At 49.0% G+C, this 19011-nt stretch overlaps 6 protein-coding genes across 6 annotated transcripts; 5 read left to right on the top strand and 1 right to left on the bottom strand.

The window, feature by feature from the left end:
• Window positions 1–416: 416 nt before the first annotated feature.
• On the top strand, window positions 417–1752 carry FSST1_005660 (OSBP family protein; the record flags this gene model as incomplete). The annotated part of the gene is made up of 2 exons (XM_083231958.1): window positions 417–479; window positions 574–1752. 2 exons carry the CDS (start codon window positions 417–419, stop codon window positions 1750–1752), a joined length of 1242 nt encoding a protein of 413 aa, XP_083089090.1.
• A 619-nt stretch (window positions 1753–2371) lies between these two features.
• Window positions 2372–3621, bottom strand: FSST1_005659 (fructose-bisphosphate aldolase FBA1; the record flags this gene model as incomplete). The annotated part of the gene is made up of 4 exons (XM_083231957.1): window positions 2372–2461; window positions 2516–3289; window positions 3345–3455; window positions 3514–3621. The coding sequence occupies 4 exons, from the start codon at window positions 3619–3621 to the stop codon at window positions 2372–2374; spliced, it is 1083 nt and encodes a 360-aa protein (XP_083089089.1).
• Window positions 3622–6401: 2780 nt separating this feature from the next.
• FSST1_005658 (mitochondrial chaperone BCS1) lies at window positions 6402–7856 on the top strand (the record flags this gene model as incomplete). The annotated part of the gene is made up of 1 exon (XM_083231956.1): window positions 6402–7856. One exon carries the CDS (start codon window positions 6402–6404, stop codon window positions 7854–7856), a length of 1455 nt encoding a protein of 484 aa, XP_083089088.1.
• A 660-nt stretch (window positions 7857–8516) lies between these two features.
• On the top strand, window positions 8517–9497 carry FSST1_005657 (uncharacterized protein; the record flags this gene model as incomplete). The annotated part of the gene is made up of 1 exon (XM_083231955.1): window positions 8517–9497. One exon carries the CDS (start codon window positions 8517–8519, stop codon window positions 9495–9497), a length of 981 nt encoding a protein of 326 aa, XP_083089087.1.
• Window positions 9498–10815: 1318 nt separating this feature from the next.
• On the top strand, window positions 10816–12594 carry FSST1_005656 (amino acid permease/ SLC12A domain-containing protein; the record flags this gene model as incomplete). Its single annotated transcript, XM_083231954.1, has 3 exons — window positions 10816–11080; window positions 11164–11874; window positions 11930–12594. The coding sequence occupies 3 exons, from the start codon at window positions 10816–10818 to the stop codon at window positions 12592–12594; spliced, it is 1641 nt and encodes a 546-aa protein (XP_083089086.1).
• A 1904-nt stretch (window positions 12595–14498) lies between these two features.
• FSST1_005655 (uncharacterized protein) lies at window positions 14499–18559 on the top strand (the record flags this gene model as incomplete). The annotated part of the gene is made up of 3 exons (XM_083231953.1): window positions 14499–14829; window positions 14877–17840; window positions 17901–18559. The coding sequence occupies 3 exons, from the start codon at window positions 14499–14501 to the stop codon at window positions 18557–18559; spliced, it is 3954 nt and encodes a 1317-aa protein (XP_083089085.1).
• Window positions 18560–19011: the final 452 nt, after the last annotated feature.

Below are 19011 nucleotides of genomic sequence, written 5' to 3'. Positions count from 1 at the left end.
CCCCCCTTTTTCATCTAACAGGCTACCTAGTCACCTGTAAATTGATACTAAGCACTCCTAAACTGAGCAAACTATAAACAAAACGGTTCTTGAGGGGTTACCTTTCAAACATCTACATACGTTTCCTTTATTCCTCGAAATCTATCCAGTCCCGGGGCAACAAACGACCAAACCCCTAATCAATACCATTACAGTGAAGCACTGGAGTTTTATCACCACGGGCTGTCCTCACCAGCTGTCTCCCCCCTGCCTTAGTACTCTACAACCCCGCAATCCGCAGTTGGCCCCTCGTTACTGTAACTACCGTATCTACTACCTGATACAGTACACGAGACCGCTTCTCAAAATCTACCTACTGTCGCAAACACTACAACTTCACCTCCTAACTTTTCTATATCCGGCGCAAAATCGTAATCATGTCGTCCGCAGCCAACGCTTCCGCCCAAGCGAACAGCAGCAGCTGGACCGCCTTCCTCAAGGTAAATATTTAACCTCGTGTTCTACCTACCCCAGATTTGGGCGACTCGTAGATGATCGCGGCAGCTGACCCTCGTCTTGCGACGTGCTCTATAGTCCATTGCCTCATTCAATGGCGACCTCTCTTCGCTCACTGCGCCACCCTTTATCCTCTCTTCTCAGTCTCTTACCGAGTTCTCTGCCTACTGGGCCACGCACCCTCCTGTCCTGACCGCCCCTGCTGCCGAGTCTGATCCCGCGAAGCGTGCCATGCTCGTCCTCAAGTGGTTCCTCTCGACTCTCAAACACCAATACGCTAGCCGAAGTGAGCAGTTTGGAAACGAAAAGAAGCCTCTGAACCCTTTTCTAGGCGAACTTTTCCTCGGCACCTGGTCCGATGAAGCTGGCGAGACCACCCTTGTCTCAGAGCAGGTCAGCCACCATCCTCCTGCCACCGCATACTGCATTCGCAACAACAAAACTGGTGTTGAGCTCGAGGGTTATAACGCCCAGAAAGCCACCTTCAAGAGCACCATCATCGTCAAACAAATTGGCCATGCCGTCCTACGAGTCCCTCTTGCCTCGGGTGAGATCGAATCCTACCTGATCACCCTTCCTGGCCTGCACATTGAGGGTCTGATCTTCGGTGCTCCCTTTGTCGAGCTTGATGGCTCGAGTCACATCACTAGCTCCAGTGGTTTCACTTGTAAGATCGACTACAGCGGCAAAGGATGGCTTTCTGGCAAAAAGAACACCATTGTTGCCAGTGTCTATCCTACAGGCAAGGAAAAGGAGGTTCTCTACAACGTCACCGGCCAGTGGAACAAGTCTTTCGAGGTCTACTCGGGCCCCGCCAAATCCAACTCCAAGTCTACACTTGTGAGCACATACGACGCCGTTAACACCGCTCAAACTGAGCTCCGCGTCGCTCCTGTCGATCAGCAGCATCCTCTCGAGTCTCGTCGTGCCTGGTCTCGTGTGGCCGAGGCCATCCAGAAGGGTGACATGGACACAACTGGCGCTGAAAAGGGCAAGATTGAGCATGCCCAGCGCAACATGCGCACCAAGGAGCGCTCCGAGTGCCGTACTTGGGATCGACAATACTTCACGGCCGTCGAGGGACAAGATCCCGTCCTTCAGCAACTCGGCAAGGTCGTTGGCGTGCCTACCGATGGCGAGGCCGATAAGACTGGTGGCCTCTGGCGATTCGATAAGATCAAGGCCGATGCTCGTGCTGCTAAACAGCTCACCCAGGACGATATTGCTCAGATGGAGAAGGAGCTCCTTGGATGGTAGTCACAACTAAGAAGGTCTTTAAGCAATGCCAAGTGGCTTGAACCCGGTTATAATACATCGTAGCGGAATAGGAGTAGCGAGAGGAACAAAGCGGGATCAAAAGAGGTTGTTACAAGTTAGAATAAACGGCGCTGGCACATGTTCTCCGATACAAGATAGGGACGATTCGTAAAGAACCGACAGGCTGGAAGGTGTTGGTTTGTATAATACTCAACAGTTTATGTATGCTCGACGATTAATGACATGTTTTTCATGTACTTCGGTCCTTTATTAGCAGCTAAAACGTTTTCACGAAAGGCTACTTGTACTTGGCATTTGTACCTACACATGGTTGTTGCAATAGCATATTTATTCATTTAACATTGGACATATTTAATGCTGGATCGTGGCTTGAACGCCACATAGGCGAGAGGGTTTGTTCATACTTCATCAATTTTTTTTTCATTAGTTTACTACTTTCATCACCTCATAACGTCCCTTGCAACTATGAACTGCAACGTCGTATCTGAACCAAGGGGAGGGCCTATTTATTCGGTCCCTCATTTTTCCAAACGATATTTCATGAATTTTGTCGCGCTATTGGGATATCATTAAAGCCATTGAGTGTCTTCGGGGACATTTATAGCTGGTTGGCGGTGTTGAAGTCCTCGAGAGCCTCAGCAACACGCTTAGACATGGTCTTCTCACCCTCACGGACCCAGACACGGGGCTAGACGAAGTGTTAGTAAACAGGCATACAGGCATGGCTACGTTGATAACTTACGTCGAAGTACTTCTTGTTGGGCTTGTCCTCGCCATCTGGGTTGCCGACGGTGGTGTTGACGTACTCGCGCTTGTTGACCATGTAGTCTCGGATACCAGAGCAGTAGGCGAACTGCATGTCAGTGTCGACGTTAACCTTGACAACACCGTAGCCGATGGCGTCGAGGTATTCCTTCTTGGAGGAGCCGGAGCCACCGTGGAAGACAAAGAAGACAGGCTTGTCGTTGTCGGACTTGAGAGCCTCCTTGACATGAGCCTGGTGCTTGCCGAGAAGCTCGGGGTGGAGCTTGACGTTGCCAGGCTTGTAAACACCGTGGACGTTGCCAAAGCCAGCGGCGATGGAGAAGTAGGGGGAGATGGGAGAGAGTGTGTTGTAGATGTTGAGAATGTCCTCGGGCTGAGTGTAGAGAGAGTTGTTGTCAACATCCTCGTTGTTGACGCCGTCCTCCTCGCCACCAGTGATACCAATCTCCATCTCGAGCCACTGCTTCATGGGGGCAGCGCGCTTGAGGTACTTGGCGGTAGTCTCAATGTTCCATTCAACGGGCTCCTCAGAAAGATCAATCATGTGAGAGGAGAAGAGGGGCTCGCCCTTCTCCTTGAAATAAGCCTCGTCAGCATCGAGCATACCATCGAGCCAAGGGAGGAGCTTCTTGGCGCAGTGGTCGGTGTGAAGGACAACGGGGATGCCGTATGTGGGAGCAAGAGAGCGGACGTAGTGGGCAGCGGCGACAGAGCCGGCAATGGAAGCAGCTTGGTCACCGTTGCTGACACCCTTTCAGATTGTTAGTTTGATATTAATAGTGAAAAGATTTTGTTGGGCGGCATACCTTGCCAGCGAAGTAGGCGGCACCACCCTGAGAGAACTGAAGGATGACGGGAGCCTTAGCATCGCGAGCAGCCTCAAGGGCAGCGACGACGGTAGAGGATGAGGTAACGTTCTATAATATCTAGTCTTAGCAATAGGTTTCGCGTGTTGTCCCGGGTTTCTTGACTTACAATGGCAGGAATAGCGAACTTGTGCTCGCGAGCGTACTCGAAGAGACGGAGGACATCGTCACCGACGATGACACCGGTCTTGCGGCTGAGGACTTCTTGGGCACCCATGATTGCTGTTTTTGATGCTTAGGATTGATGAATTGTAGGTTGAGATGAGAAAGATGAAGAAGAGGAAAAGTCTAATGAGCAAGAAAGTTGTTAGTTATGAATGAAGCAGGCAATGACGAAGAGGGGCGTAGCGGGGTTTTGAATCCAATTTGGTTTGGGTCTTATCGATAATGCATGCAAGCTGTTGCGTAGTAGTGATGAGAACCTAGGAAGGGGCAGAGAATTTTGGAGGGGCAGACAGGGCAGGATAGGAGGGGCTCTTCTGGCGCTCTTGCCGAGAGTTTCTCTATGCGGGTCGACATGAGCTCATCAGTTTTGAGGCCATGAGCTGTTTACACCATCCAGCAGCGCCATTTCGATGAGGCATAAACCGACAACATGATAAGACAGCGGAGTTTTTCATCTCACAATAAATGCCCGTCTAATTCATCTTGCAGCATTCTGCGTCTCGATTGGCGAGAACCGACGTCCGTTACGAATCGGCTGAGAATCACGGCCCGTATACAGAATTCCACGGACCTCCAGGACTGTTGAATGGGCTGAGACTGTTGAACGATGCGCCGCACCATCCAGTGAGATGATAGGGATCATCCCATGCAGAAACGGACGTTCACCGCACACCTCAGCCCGATTCAAGTTCCCAGGAGCTCCGTTGCCCGGTGGCTCTCCGGTGGCTCCGCGGCCGTATGTCTTCTCTGACCTTCTCTCGGTCTCTGCGCTACTCTCTCTTCCTCTCATAACTCTGCTCTCTATCATGTTGTCCACCCTGTCTCCGCTATAGACCAGCCTGGCTCGAGTATCCTCGTCGGACCAAGACTTTGTCCAGAAAATCGCTCCCCCAGCAAGCTCACTCGAGGTGGCTAGTGAGAGCTTACTGACGTTGTTGAGCAAATCCTCGGTGGTAAAGTGGGGTCGCCAACACAGCGGCGTCGTTGCAGAGCAAATGCAATGGATGGGATTGGACTCGGTATGTAACAGTGGGGAGTGATGCGACTTACACACTTTTTGGCAGTTAAATAGGAGACCCAGCTATGATGTCGGCAATGACGATAAGTGGAGGAATTGTCAAGATCTGAAAATGAAGATATCACCAAGGAGGGAGGGGCGGCCGATTTATATGATTTCCTCCTCTGTGCCGAGAGCTTTTCCTACCACATCCGACACTTCGAGGTAGTGGACGGAAACATGCGGGACGGACTGGCCATTGGAGGACCATTCATCGGATTGTTGCTTGTCGTTGTTAGCAAAACATTGACTATGATTCTCGTGTGACCCCGTTTTCCCCGCATACTTAATCATCGTGAGCATCACGGTTGGCTGGAAACCCGCCATGGCTGTGGACACCTATGGGCTGGCTTACGCTGATGCTGCTTGCCCGGACCTCTCAATCCCAATATCGCAGTTGTAAAGCCAATTAGAGTGGTCACTGCATGACGCGGTTGTATCCGGAAGCAATTTCTCGATAATTCTCGCAAAACATAAGCCTTGCCTTGCCTTGCGTTGAGCGTGTTTCTCCATTGGGATCATTCAGTTTGAACTCAATTTTCCTTACTTGAGATGAGAAATCATGATCGCAATTAGATTGGTGGAGCTCTGACATAATTCTTGTGGGGGTGGTCTTTAGTTGCCGTTGTGCATCGTCTCGGTCATCTAATACCGAACAACAGCATCATGACAATGACGAGATAAACTCGGATCAGCAACTTGGGCAATGCTATTTTTATTTCGAATGTTAACTCGGCTGATACCGGCATACTGGTTGAAGATGCCGCACACATGAGGATTTTCTCGGCCGACGACCAGGGTTACGAGTCGTGGTCAGTCAAATGCGTTGAGCACTACATACGTCTTTCAATTTGCAACAACTTTGGAAATTACTCAATCGCATTTCTAGATACACTGTCAGCCTGCCCAACTTAGCGGTTTCAGGCATTTGGGTCGATTTCTCGAACCTCGACGGGACTGGATTGGGTTACAAAGGAAGCATATCGTAATCTGAAGCTCAATCTCCACCACTGCTTTCGGCTCGTCCCTTGACCCCGTCTGGTCAAGAGGTTCTAGAGCCTCTCGACAGTTCTCACAGTTGATGAGCCTAATGCGAGGCTTTTCTTGTACCAACAGTTGGTTAGAGCGTCGTACTAATACTTCAACCTGAATATTCAGTGAGACTAGTAGCTGATTGCAGTCTGTTTGGGAAGTCATATCACCCTAGAGATGTCATCAAGTGACCATTCGTTAACAAACCATATAGATAGTTTCAAGGCCGGTTCTGCGAATGAATGAATATATTTGGGTTGTACTTTTTATTTTTCTATGTCTAGATGTATTCATGCCTAACCAGTTTGTTTTAATACAGATTGTCGGTTGATTTAACGGAGCCAGACGAGTTGTTGATAGCATGCTCAAACCTCGAGCGGATTTATCGCAGTCAGGATACATAATATCGATGTTTTTATGTACCAATATTTTACTTGTATTTAAAACTACATTCAACTTGACCATAGCTTAATCTCTTTAGGCAGTGCAGCTTGAGGAGATCTCTATATGAATAGACATGTTTCACGTGCATGACGTTTAATAAATAGTTAAAAAAAAAAAAAGAGGGCCATTCAGAAACCCTAGCTCCAGCATATCGCCATCTAGACACCCGAACATCACATTGTTCAATCATTCGACCTGATGATATCGCGTTAGCTGTACCGGCTGGAGCCAATGTGAAAACATACGGCATCTTCTGTTTGACCACCTGCCTATCCATTCGGCACCATTCCCTGCCGAGCATGGACGAAGAAACACTAAAGGAAGCCCTCAAAAGCTTCCCAAACGCCGAAAAGTCGGCGGCACCTCCAGCGGCAGTATCGGGGCTCAATATCAATGCACTGTTCGACAACCCACTTTTTGCAGGCGGAATAGGTCTTGCATCTTTGGGAGCAGTTGCAGCCTTCGCACGCAAAGGCGCGGTATCCGCACTCGGAGCAGCTCGCCGTCGCCTGCTGGTCAATCTGGAAATCAGCAAGCAGGATCCAGCCTACCCATGGATTTTAGCTTGGCTGTCGCAACCTCGCGAAACACCGGGCTTCATTGCTTCTCGACTTACACGGATACATAATGTTTCAATCACTACGACAAATGCATCTCGGACTGCGGGGTCTAACGGACCTCAGCATGCGCAATTCTTCGTCCAGCCCGGTTACGGACGACACATAGTCAAGACCGGCAATGTTTACATTGCCGTAAATCGAGAGAAGCACAACACAGCGAATATGAATACGGGCGAGCCGCACGAGATTGTACAGTTGACGACCCTTTGGGCGCACCGACACGTCTTTGAGGAAGTGTTCAAGGAGGCGCGCGCATTGGCGGCAAAGGCGAACGAGGGAAAGACAATAGTATACTCGGCCCGAGGAATGGATTGGCTGCCGCTCGGTGATCCCCGCAAGAAGCGTCCATTGGATTCAGTGATATTGGACAATGGTGTCAAGGAAAACATCGTTAACGATGTGCAAGACTTTTTAAATCGGCACCAATGGTACGTGGATAGAGGTATCCCGTATCGAAGAGGGTATCTGCTATTTGGTCCACCGGGCAGCGGAAAGACTTCGTTCATCCAGGCACTCGCGGGGGAGCTGGACTTCAGTGTGGCCATGATAAACCTTAGCGAGATGGGCATGACAGATGACAAATTGGCATATCTCCTCACGAAACTGCCCAAGAGGAGTTTGCTATTACTCGAGGATGCCGACGCAGCATTCGTCAACCGACGACAGCGGGATGCTGATGGTTACAATGGCGCGACTGTGACATTCTCCGGCCTTCTTAATGCTCTCGACGGTGTTGCCGCAGGTGAAGAGCGCATTGCGTTTCTGACAACCAACCATGCCGACCGCCTTGACCCTGCTCTCATTCGACCTGGCCGGGTGGACTTGATGCTTCGCATTGGAGAAGCAACGCGTTACCAGGCTGAAAAGATGTGGGATCGATTTTACGGCGACATTGACAAGGACCATTCCGGCCGAGAACGGTTCCTTAACCGATTGGAAGAGTTGGGTCTATTTGGTGTTGGACCGAATGGAAAACCATCCAATCGACACACAAGCACTGCCGCGATTCAAGGCCTGTTCTTGTTCAATAAGAACGACATGCGGGGTGCTATCGACATGGCCGAGGGACTTATCCCGAGGAAGTTCGAGGCTTCAGACGAGATCCCAGAGGGAGCGATCAAGACACCTGCTTGATTGCTTCCTGTTTGTATTTTGAGTATGTATGATTACTATGTACTATATGACCAGCCATTTTTTATACCCGTGCTGGAACTGGAACAAAAACATTGTATAGTAGATTTAATGATGTGCAGGATAAACATGACAAAGCACATAGGACTTGTGTATCAGATGACACATGATTTCGTTCTTGTAATTGTGCCCAAGCCTGACAAACAGTATCCCGGCGGTGATTCAATTAGCACCCTCCCTACGTAGGTAGGTAGGATAAGTCGCACAAGTTGCTCGACATTTCTAGAGCCTCAATGAAAAGAAAAAACCTCCCCCGGGACTTCTTCTTATTGGGGGAGAGTCTTATGAAAAGCGTTTCCGGTTGCAGGGGAGGTAACTTTGTGGTTTGATCAACCTTAGTAGGGAGGTAGGTACTTACTAGATAAATCGTGAGCTGTGAATCACTGTTGCCTAATTTGGCATTTTGACTTGCTCACATCCTTCTACAAATATGAACCAACCAACATAACCTGAACCTTCTCAACACTCTACACCCGTCTACAACCCTTAACTATCTAGGTGTTTATTGAAAGTGGTTGCAAAACAAAAGAAAACAGGTTATTCTCAAAGGTCAAAAGCAACTACAATTCACCGCCCATCATTTTTCAACAGTCGTCGCTCTGTATGTCGAGCAACTCGAACCAACGGCATCGCCAAGGAACGCTGGAAGCATGGCTCTCGAAAGGAGCATCATCGAAACGTAGCTCCCCAAGACCTAGATACCGCAGCGGTCAGAGGGACCCGTTTAGACAGGGCGCAGCGCTGGCAGCCGTAGCACAAGAGACACGAACAGTGCTCCCCAGCATCTTGGACCAGTTGCCGCATATCGATGCCAGAAAGGCCGAGCGGCATTTTTATACAACCTTACCTCCTCTCAGTGCAGTCGATCGCCCACGGAAAACACACTCAAAACAAACGACTATCAGAGTTGTGAACGATGACAGTTTTAATGCTGCTATTGCTCTCAACACCGCCAAGGGACCTGCCTCAGGTCGTGTTGCCGTGCTGAATATGGCTAGCCATGTCAGCCCTGGTGGAGGATGGCTGAAGGGAGCACGAGCTCAAGAGGAGGCCTTATGTTATCGAAGCTCGCTGTATCTTTCACTCCATCGACGGTACTATCCTTGGAAACAGCGCATGGGTATCTACACCCCTGACGTCGTCATTATTCGCTCAGACCAAGATTCAGGAAACAACCTCCTGACGCCCAGCGTACCAGCCGCAAAGCTCCCAGTTGTCAGTGTTATCAGCATTGCTGCATTGCGCACACCCCCTACCGCCGAAGTTGTTAAGTATGTACGGGGAGATTCTGTTACCGAGACTGTTTTTGCGGAACAATCCGATCGGGAGCTCACCAAGCTCAAAATGAGGCTTTGTCTCAGAATTGCGGCACATCGAAATCATAGATTGCTTGTGCTCGGTGCTTTGGGATGTGGTGCGTTTTATAACCCGCCAAAGGAGGTAGCTCACTGCTGGCTAGAGGTGTTGAAGGAGGCCGAGTTTCAAGGTGGCTGGTGGGAGGAGGTGTGGTTCGCCGTGTTCGATAAAAAAGGGGAGGGCAACCTGGAGATATTTGAGGAGGTGCTTCATAACGTTTCTGTGTAAGACTGCACGCGGGGGGTGATAGAGGGACGTACTTCAGTATTATTGCCTAGGAAGATGAAAAAGAGACACACCTCTTGTTGCTGAACATTCTGCTGCCGCGGTACTCGTTATTGCCTAAAGAGTTACCAAGAGATCTGCTGCTTTTGCAACTATAACTCCAGCTCAAATAACGATATTGAATTGGCCCCACCAATATATATGCTATGATGTGGAGCAGAAACAGTACCGATGATCTAGCCCAGACCTCACCTGCATGAACGGGCAACTGCCGCTACGTGTTATAGTCCATTGACTTCAGCTGCCGGCTGGCCAGCTGAGCACTCGGGCTATTGTCTTGAAAAAGCTTGCCATATGAACGGTCATGAATGAGACATGGAAGGGACATGGTTCATGATTGGATGCTAGACATTTAAATGCTGGCATTGTCTTTGATAATGTATCGCCATATTGCGCCAATATGATACCATCAATGTTTGTCGATTTCGTATGTCAAGCTATTGGAATATATTGACTAATAGAATCTGGGCTTTAACTATAAGTTTAAGCTGAAGGGCAGAACCGTTCATCTCACCGGTCGTGGATATCTCAGAGTGAGACGCTAGCAAACTCCACTGCACCACTTTTATGACACTTTTGCAAACTCTTTATAGTCTTTTTCATGTCGTGATCGGCGATATCTATGGCGTTCTAGGACGGCCCCGAGATTTCGACGCCACAAATACCACTTGAAATACACGATACATCTGACACCGCTATCTTTACTTGGTATTTTGCACGAGGGTTCAACTTACAAGGCATTAGATAGATAGATAGCAGTATATCAAAACCCAGTAGAGAATGGACTGAACAAGGCTGTCTTGTACAGCCAGAACGGGGATATAGCAGTAGACGGATCAAGTTACTATAACACTTTGAGCGTTATATCCGAATACCCAGCTACACTTATTACTTAACTTGCTACCACCAGACAGGACCCGAGAACCTAATGAGGATAGCTTCTCGAGAACCCATCAACAAGCGGGTCGATCCCTACTCTGAATGCAGAGCCTTACCCTCGCCTGCATTAGCCCAGTGGGCTTTTAATGATGGCAAAATGGTAAGTAAGTCAGTACTACTACAGCCGCCTCACAACTCTATATCGACTTTTATTTGCATTTCTTGCCGCAGAAATTTCATTGCCTGTCTATATCTTGGTCGCTGGTCCGGTACTTTTTTAAACTCTGCATTTCAACGGTTCATCTCTTGGTACTGCCACTTAACTTCAGTCTTCTTTTAGTTCACCCTCTTTAAAGAGGTTGAGATAGCCTGTTGCAACGACATGGCCTTTCGCAACAACAAAGATGAGGATGTCGTCGCTGGCGATGGCCCGTCTGCCTACGACACCTACGACTCTACACGTCTCAACGATACATCTGAGTCTGACTCGATCGACCCGGATTCTGGTGTCAAGCGCGGCCTCAAGAACCGACATTTGTCGATGATGGCTTTGGCTGGTATTATTGGGCCTGGACTACTTGTTGGCGCAGGCGGCGCTTTGAACGTTGGAGGACCAGCTGCGCTGTTGATCGGCTTTGGTGTTGTTGGTAAGTTGGTCATCTTGCCATATAGTGATCGCGTCAAGATATCGTCTTGAGGCTAACCCTTGAATTCTCGCTGGCTTTCACAGGTATCATCGCTTTCTGTATCATGCAGTCTCTTGGCGAAGTGACGACGTTGTATCCTGGTGGAGGCTCTTTCATTTCTCTCGCTGAGCGCATGGTAGACAAGTCCTTCTCTGTCGCTGTAGGCTGGAATTATTTCGTCATCTGGGCCGCCGTTCTCGCCAATGAGTACAATGTTATCTGCAGTATTCTTACATATTGGGGACCTGTCGTTCCCCTCTGGGGCTACTTCCTTATCTTCTGGACCGTCTTCATGGCATTCCAATTGCTTGGTGTCGAAGCCTTTGGCGAGGCAGAGTTTTGGCTTGCGCTCATGAAACTGCTAGGGTTAACGGCATACTTCATCTTCGCTATTGTCTATGCAGCCGGTGGCCTGGTCGGCCAAGATGAGCCTTTAGGTTTCAGATACTGGAGTGACCCAGGAGCTTTCAACGGAAATGGCTTCCGAGGCGTTGCCGCCGTCTTTGTGTTTTGCGCCACGTTTTACTCTGGTGTTGAGTCTATTGCCGTAGCTGCAACTGAGACTAGAAACCCTGGTGTAGCTGTTCCTCAAGCTATCCGCCAGGTTTTTTGGCGGATCATCTTCGTCTACATGGGATCCGCTCTCTTTTTTGGTATCACTTGTCCTGCTAACGCAAGTGGACTCATTAATGGAGGTTCCAAGGCTCTGCAGAGTCCCATGACTATTGCTATTGAGAATGCTGGCTGGGAAGGAGGTCAGTACACTGCAATTTTCTTTTCCTCATGTTTATTGGTGCTAACCTACTGCAGGCGTTCACCTTATCAATGCCTTTATTCTTCTCACTTGTTTATCTGCCATCAACTCATCCATCTACTTTGGCTCTCGCACTGTTTTCTACATGGCTCAGTCTGGCAAAGCTCCCAAGGTATTTGCCTGGACTAACAAACGAGGTGTCCCTGTGTGGGCTATCCTCATTACTAATGCTGTTGGTGCCATCTCCATGATGAACGTCTCCACTGGCGCATCCAAAGCTTACAGCTATATCGTCAACCTATCTGGCGTCAGTGCATTTCTTGTTTGGGGCAGCATCTGCTTCATCCATATTCGCTTCCGTCGGGCCTGGGTTGCTCAAGGCCGAAGTCTCGACGAGCTTCCCTACAAGGCGTTGGGATTTCCCTATCTTGCTTGGTTTGGACTGGCGGCTTGCATTTTTCTAGCGTTAGTCCAGGGCTGGACTACGCTGTCACCGTTCGATGCTGGTAACTTTGTAGATGCTTATATCCTGGTGCCCTTGTTTGGTATCATCTATGTATTCTGCAAGATCTTGTGGCATGGAAGCGATCCACTGAAGCGAAGCTGGAGCATTGATCTTGACAGTGGAAGGAGGACGGACCTGGATCACAATAGCGGTCCGACGTCAAGAGATCTGCCAGGTCAGCTGACTTGGTGGAAGAAGGTATGGGCTTGGTTTTAATCCCAGGCTCAATGCTATATTTCGCTTTTGATGACAGGACCATCTTACACATCACTTGTATACGATTCGAGTATAGGCACACGCATATATATGTTCCACTTTGATTCTGTGTTCAGTCAGTTTCATTTCTTATTCACTCCGTTCCCTGATTTCTATGTATAATAGTGTTCAAGGGAACAACGGTGACGAAATCTCTACGGCGCTGGACTGAGGGTGACAGGCATCTCTTGCCATTCTATCATCGCGATCTCGGCGAGTTCACCGCCGGGATTTTCGGGCGTTCTTTGGAACCTTGCCTTTGCGATCGCAACAACATATGGATGCCTGCCTTTGCAATCAGGCGGTATAGCGTTGGCGATGTGTGATGGGCAGCATTGAAAGGGTATGCTGACCATGGCCACTTCAATATGATACTTCGGGTCTGTGGGCCAAGCTATTCTTTTGTCGACGATGGCGTTCATCGCAGCACTGACAAGATCGTGGGTGACGTAGAGTGGATGAGTCTGGGGTGACCAGGGCCCAAAGGGAATGGTTTGCGTCTAAGAACGGAGCGAATCTTGCTGCGAAGTGAAAATTTTGGCATTTTCAGTTTTGGAATCCCGAGATGGGGCCTACCGAGTGTCCGTAAGAAAAATTCAAGACAGGATTTGGTCTGTAATTAGACAACCATGTTGGATTTTATAGCAACTCGTGAGCAAAGTTTGAGATAACTCATTATTTTCAAACATGCCTTCGGTATTTAACTACTGACACATGAGTAGAACTCTGTGTTTAAGCGATCATTGTCAAGAATAAAATGGTTCTTGCATGTTTTTTTGCAGAATAAGCTATAACTTGGGGGCTAGGTAAACATGGACTATATGAAGTACCTATCTACGGATAAGGCTCTATGGAAACTGTTTTATACCAATCCGTATGACCATGGGTCACCTGAACAGAATTATCAGAGAAAAGCAGATTCAATACAATTCCCTTATTGCTTTCTTTGCTTCTTGTCTCGAGTCTGTGGGATTCATTAGCGAATAAGTGAGAGTTGATATATGTGTGTTTCGAAACATCGTTAGTCGCGCTAATATGGTATCACACACCATCCTCTCATGATTTAAAACAGTGCACGATCACTCACCGTTGACCTCCACGTCTTTTATTGATATTCCATCAAAACAATGAAGCTATTCGCAGTAACATGTGATAATACCCTACCGACTACTGCTTATGACCCGGACTTATTGATTCCCCGACCTTCAGGGGCATTGCAGGGGTCCGTGCGGGGAGCTATCGGGAGCAGGCTGGTGCACAAACAAGCAAGACATACAGTTCCTGTACAAATTGTTCGAAGTTTATGCATGATGACAGCACTATAAACTGTCTTGCTCCAAGTACCGGTACTTTGAGGCCTCTCGACGATCTTATCAAAGTGGTCAAGGTTTAGTAGTCTAGACTTCTTGAAGCTGCCTTCTCAACAATCATCATCACGATCGACATCGACTTATTAGCCAAGCCCCTCGCTACACCATCCCAGTGAATGATTACCGACCCGACCGTCCAGGATAACCCATCCATCACCCGTCTTTCCTCTCCAACCTCACACACGTCATACGCATACGCTCTCCTCATCAAGAGCTTATTTGTGCCAATCGGTTGACTGTCGCTATCGCTATCGTTATCGAATGCCTCAACCTATACCATGAAAATTGGTCCGACTACTGCGCCTTAAGCATATACTTCCTTTTATTCTGTCACGATTAGTACCTACAGCATTTATTTCGCATGTGTAGGCGATCCGTTCGGTCCGATCACGATATCCTCGGCCCCCAAACTCGATTCAACTCACACATCGTCCCTTAAGTTGCGACCTTGGGAGGTCGAGTGAGCTCCGACACGGCCGGTCGCAAGTCGAATGAATGCAACCTCTAAACCCCTTCCTGGCCGCCTTCTTCAAGAGCTCCCTCCCCAGCCAGTGTACACCAGTTCATCACCATATCCTGCTGGTTCCATCGACGGATGTTCTCCTCACATTCCGCGAGACCGAGAGCGGGACTGCTCCTGCTGAGGTCATCGCCTCAGAGGACTTCCTCGCCAGCCATGTCCTTCGCGTGCCAGCACCGAATGGCGCGGCGGGAAGCAAGGATGGGAGCCAGAATCTGCGAGAGGTGAGGGGCAAGGCAAAACAATTTACGACTCTGAACGGGAAGAGTGTGGTAATCAAGGATGCGTTCATATACAGCAACAAAGGTGCGTAACTAAAATTCCCTGCATGCTATAGTACTTACCAAATCCAGGCTTTAAAACTCTTGCGCAAGCACAGCTCCTTAACGACATTGTTTTCTACCCAGACGTCTTTGAGCCGCGACAATGGCTCCTCTACTACATCTCAAGACCTCTTGTGGGTATTTGGGAAGAAATCAAGATCGTTCCTGCGGTCCTCGTTCCTGGCGTACGGAAGCGCAGGATTCCCGACCAGAAACAGATACCAAACGCCGAGTCGACTGAAACTGCTGCGCCTCGGAAGAAGGATATTAGGAGTTTTCACGACCTTTTGAATAACTTTCCCATGATCGCGCGCCAAATGCAGCCTGGCCTCGAGAAACTCTTCATCGAGTTCAACAATATCTTCCGAAGCCCGCTACCTCCTCCGCCCTCAGCCGAGCACATTCCTGACCCCCCGCCGAATGGGTCTGCAAGACGAGCTCGGTCAAATAGTGCATCGGCCAACATGCGTGATGAGAGTAGGCTGCCAGTGACCGAGAACTTTTACGCCGAGGACGATGAAGATATCATGAGGGCGTCCCTTGAAACCGCTGTTACAGCTGCTATTGATCTCTTCCAGGGAGTAGACAAGCAGCAGCTGTCTCTTCTAGGCGCAACCACCGATCTAACAGGACCTCTTGTAGAGAAGTTGATCGAGCGCTATGTTACAGAAAATGTTCATAATCAGCTGTGGCCGAGACTCAATGCTCTCAAAAGGCCTTATGATTTGGAGCTGGAGGCAAAGATCAGAAAGATGCAGTTCATCGATATTTCTCAGCTTGGTATTGCCATCGATGGCGGCTCGAAAGCGAAGCATGACCTCATTATTCAACTGGGTCCGGCTGTTGAAGAGTTTAAGAAGATCTCCGTTGCCAGTTGCCCACAAGTCATGCTCGATCTTTTACTATCAACGATGAAGATTGTATCGCAGCTCACAGACTCATCAAAAGGGCAAACAACCGCTTCAGATGCATCGTCAGAAAAGCCCATCATGACCGTTAACGCAGACACCTTGGTTTCGTTCTTGCTTTATGTCGTCATCCGATCACAGGTCAAGCAGCTGCAGGCTCGGTTGATCTATGTCAGGAATTTCATATTCATTGATGATGTAGACAGTGGCGAGCTAGGCTATGCTCTGAGTACATTCGAAGCAGTCCTAGCGTATCTTGTCCTAGACTCGGCCGGTTTGCGACGGGCCAGCAGGAGAAACAAGGCTCTTTGGGATGCAGCAAAAACAGGCACTTTGGACGACCTCAAAAAGATTATGGAACCTAGCTCGGGCGCCGCTGAGGACGATGAGTCATCAGAATCTCCTTCGTCAAGTCGCCGTCCATCGATGGCATTGAGTCTTCAAAATGACACCCGATCGAGGTCGGCAGGTCCTTCAAGATCGAGAAGATCGTCATTACGTCTTTCGTTTGACGACCAATCTCCATACGAACATTATTCTCATGGTTCGGGCCTAGGTCACGTATTTCCTTTCCAGGCGGAGGATGAACACGAAACACATTTGCACGACTTCACGATACCCATCCGAAGAGTGAAGAAGGTCGCAATGGACACCCGGAGTATATCGGGTGATTCCGAGATCTCATTCCACTCTCGTACTGGAAGTATTGGGACCATCGGCAGCGCGTTGGAGGGGGACATCTCAGTGGCTCGATTGTCGCAAACGAACAACTCGTTCGGAGAATCGGTTCTAATGATGGCCATCCAAGCCGAACGAGGAGAAACATTAAAGTACCTACTCTCTCTGGCAGACTATTTTTCTCCAGCCTTTGTTCTCGATGATATGAACAACGAAGACACTACCCTGTTGAGTGCCGCTATTCAAATAGGGAATGCGCAAATCATCGATATGACTCTTGACTTTGTCATAGCCTCGACAACTCCAGAGCAATTAATCTCATACCTAGCACAGCAAGACATCTGGGGACGGAGCTGCGCTCACTATCTCTTCAACGCTCCTGCACTAATCAGTCGGATCGGACACTTAATACCTTGGCGTCGGCGAGATAAGAATGGGCAAACACCGCTGTTTGCTCTTTGTCGCTCTTACGATCACAAAAACTATCTAGACATGGTTGAAGCAGGGCTCAATGCGGCGGCATTGGCTCAGCATGACGGTCTGCCTTTACATGTTGACGAACATGTGGACAACAAAGGGAACACGTTATTGCACATTGTCAGCAACGCGAGTCTTGCCATGAGGATACTCCAATACTGTGATGTTGATGTCAATGCAACGAATGATAAGAGGTTCACGGCGTTGATGGTGGCCAGCAAATATGGCAGATACGACATGGTTCGTTCTCTGTTTGCCGACCCAAGAGTAGATGTGGGAGCCAAGGAGATCAGAGGCCTCACCGCGGTCGAACTGGCTAAGGATGATGATGTACGAAACAAAATTGATGATCTTGCCCTGTTCAGTATGCCACCCGGGCCGGATGCACGCATCACTGGTGTAGTCAGAGCTTTTTTTGTGGAAGACGCGACTGTGCGATTGGTGTTGAAATCCGCCGCACCAACAGACCATGACAGTTATACGGTAACGACAAGCCGTCGTTCGCTCTCGGATTTCGAACATCTACCGAGCCTTCTCGCGCTCGAAAATCCAGCCTCGTGGATACCGTCTCTCACCGATGTGCGATCTCCGTTTCAAATACCATCAAAGCCATCGCGGGCTATCCTTCGAGACATGCAAGCTCGAGCGGACTGGTTTTTAAAAATAATGCTGATGCATTCGACATTTGCCACCCATGAAATGTTGTGGGAGTTTTTCTTGGTGCCAGAACTGCAACTGGATATGATGGAGCAACGGACGCTTCTCAAGACAGAGACACGAGCAGAGAAAGTACGAGACGAGTACGAGCCTGTGGAGGACGTGAGAGAGGTGGAACAGTTCGTTAACCATGCGCGAGAGATGATTAGAAGCGTGAACTACTCGACTAAGAGTGCAACGAGACGCGCCAATAATCTCGGACTTGTTGCAGCAGGTACGTATACTGAATGAACGATGCGATCCAATGAAGTTTTGTGAACTAACCAGCTGTCAGACATGTACGATTCGTCAGTACTGCTTCACCGAGCCGTCTCGACTCTTCAATTCCTTCCTCCCAGTCATATTGAGGCGTTTGAGACATATGTGCGGGCTATTGTCCCTACCCAGTCAAACCCGCAGGCGAACCTTCACTCATCATTTCTGGCTTTACAATCTACCGTCCAGGCACTACTGGCGTCCTTGTCTCGACCACCATCTATCATTTCCGAAATGAGGGCGGCCAAGCGTGAGGCGGATAGAAACTTTAATTCTCTCAACAAATCCAGGTGGCCGCTTGGCCTCCTGGATGACACTAGACAGCGGCTCTATGATGAGAAGGAAGAGCGGGCGCGGAAGTCAAGGGAGGAAGCCGCAAACCTTGCAAGGGAACTTCGATACACACAACAGACAGTGGCTGGGGAACTGGCAGGGTGGCAAGACCTACATGAAAAGATGGGTCGCCAGGCTATCCGGGAGTTTGTCCGTGGGATGGTGGTGCAAGAAAGAATGAAGTTAGATGGCATGTTGAGGGCACTCAGGAAGGTAAGATTCGATGGTCAGGGTCCAGAGTTGGCTGGAATGAGTAACGGGACAAGGTCACTAGTCCCTCGACAGGTGGCGGAGCCCGAAGCTGTCATGATGGACGATACTGGAGGCCGTGGTGATGCTTCATAATGGCGAGTAGTACCAATTGTGGATACAGATTTCGTGGGATAAGAATCGAGCATATAACACCATAGAGACGCGTGATATTCAGATAGCTGGAAGAGACGCGTGAAGCGTTAGTAGGGCACAGACTGGTTGGTTCGCGCTAAGCTAAAACTGATGTGCATTTACTTTAGAACAGACTCTTTAAGCAGGATGGGCGAGTGGATACCTAGACGAATACCCAGTTGGCGAGAAGAATTGCAAAGACGGTTCCTATATCGCACCTGTTTGATTATCTACATGTTATATTATATAAGCAAGCAGTCCTCCGGAGAATGTCAGCAAGGAGTTGAGATTAATTGGAGGTTAAGTTGATGGCTATAGAGACTAAGATCAATCACAACGCGACGGATGGCATGGCTTATTTGAGTGACGGTAATGAAGCAGCAGAAGGTAATCGCAAGACTCAGGAGAGTCAA

The sequence above is a fragment of the Fusarium sambucinum genome, chromosome I (assembly GCF_050947815.1).
Source record: "Fusarium sambucinum isolate potato_lamoka chromosome I, whole genome shotgun sequence".
Taxonomy (NCBI): Eukaryota; Fungi; Ascomycota; class Sordariomycetes; order Hypocreales; family Nectriaceae; genus Fusarium; species Fusarium sambucinum.
Note: the sequence above shows the minus strand (reverse complement) of the source record. Positions and strands in the feature narration are given on the sequence as shown.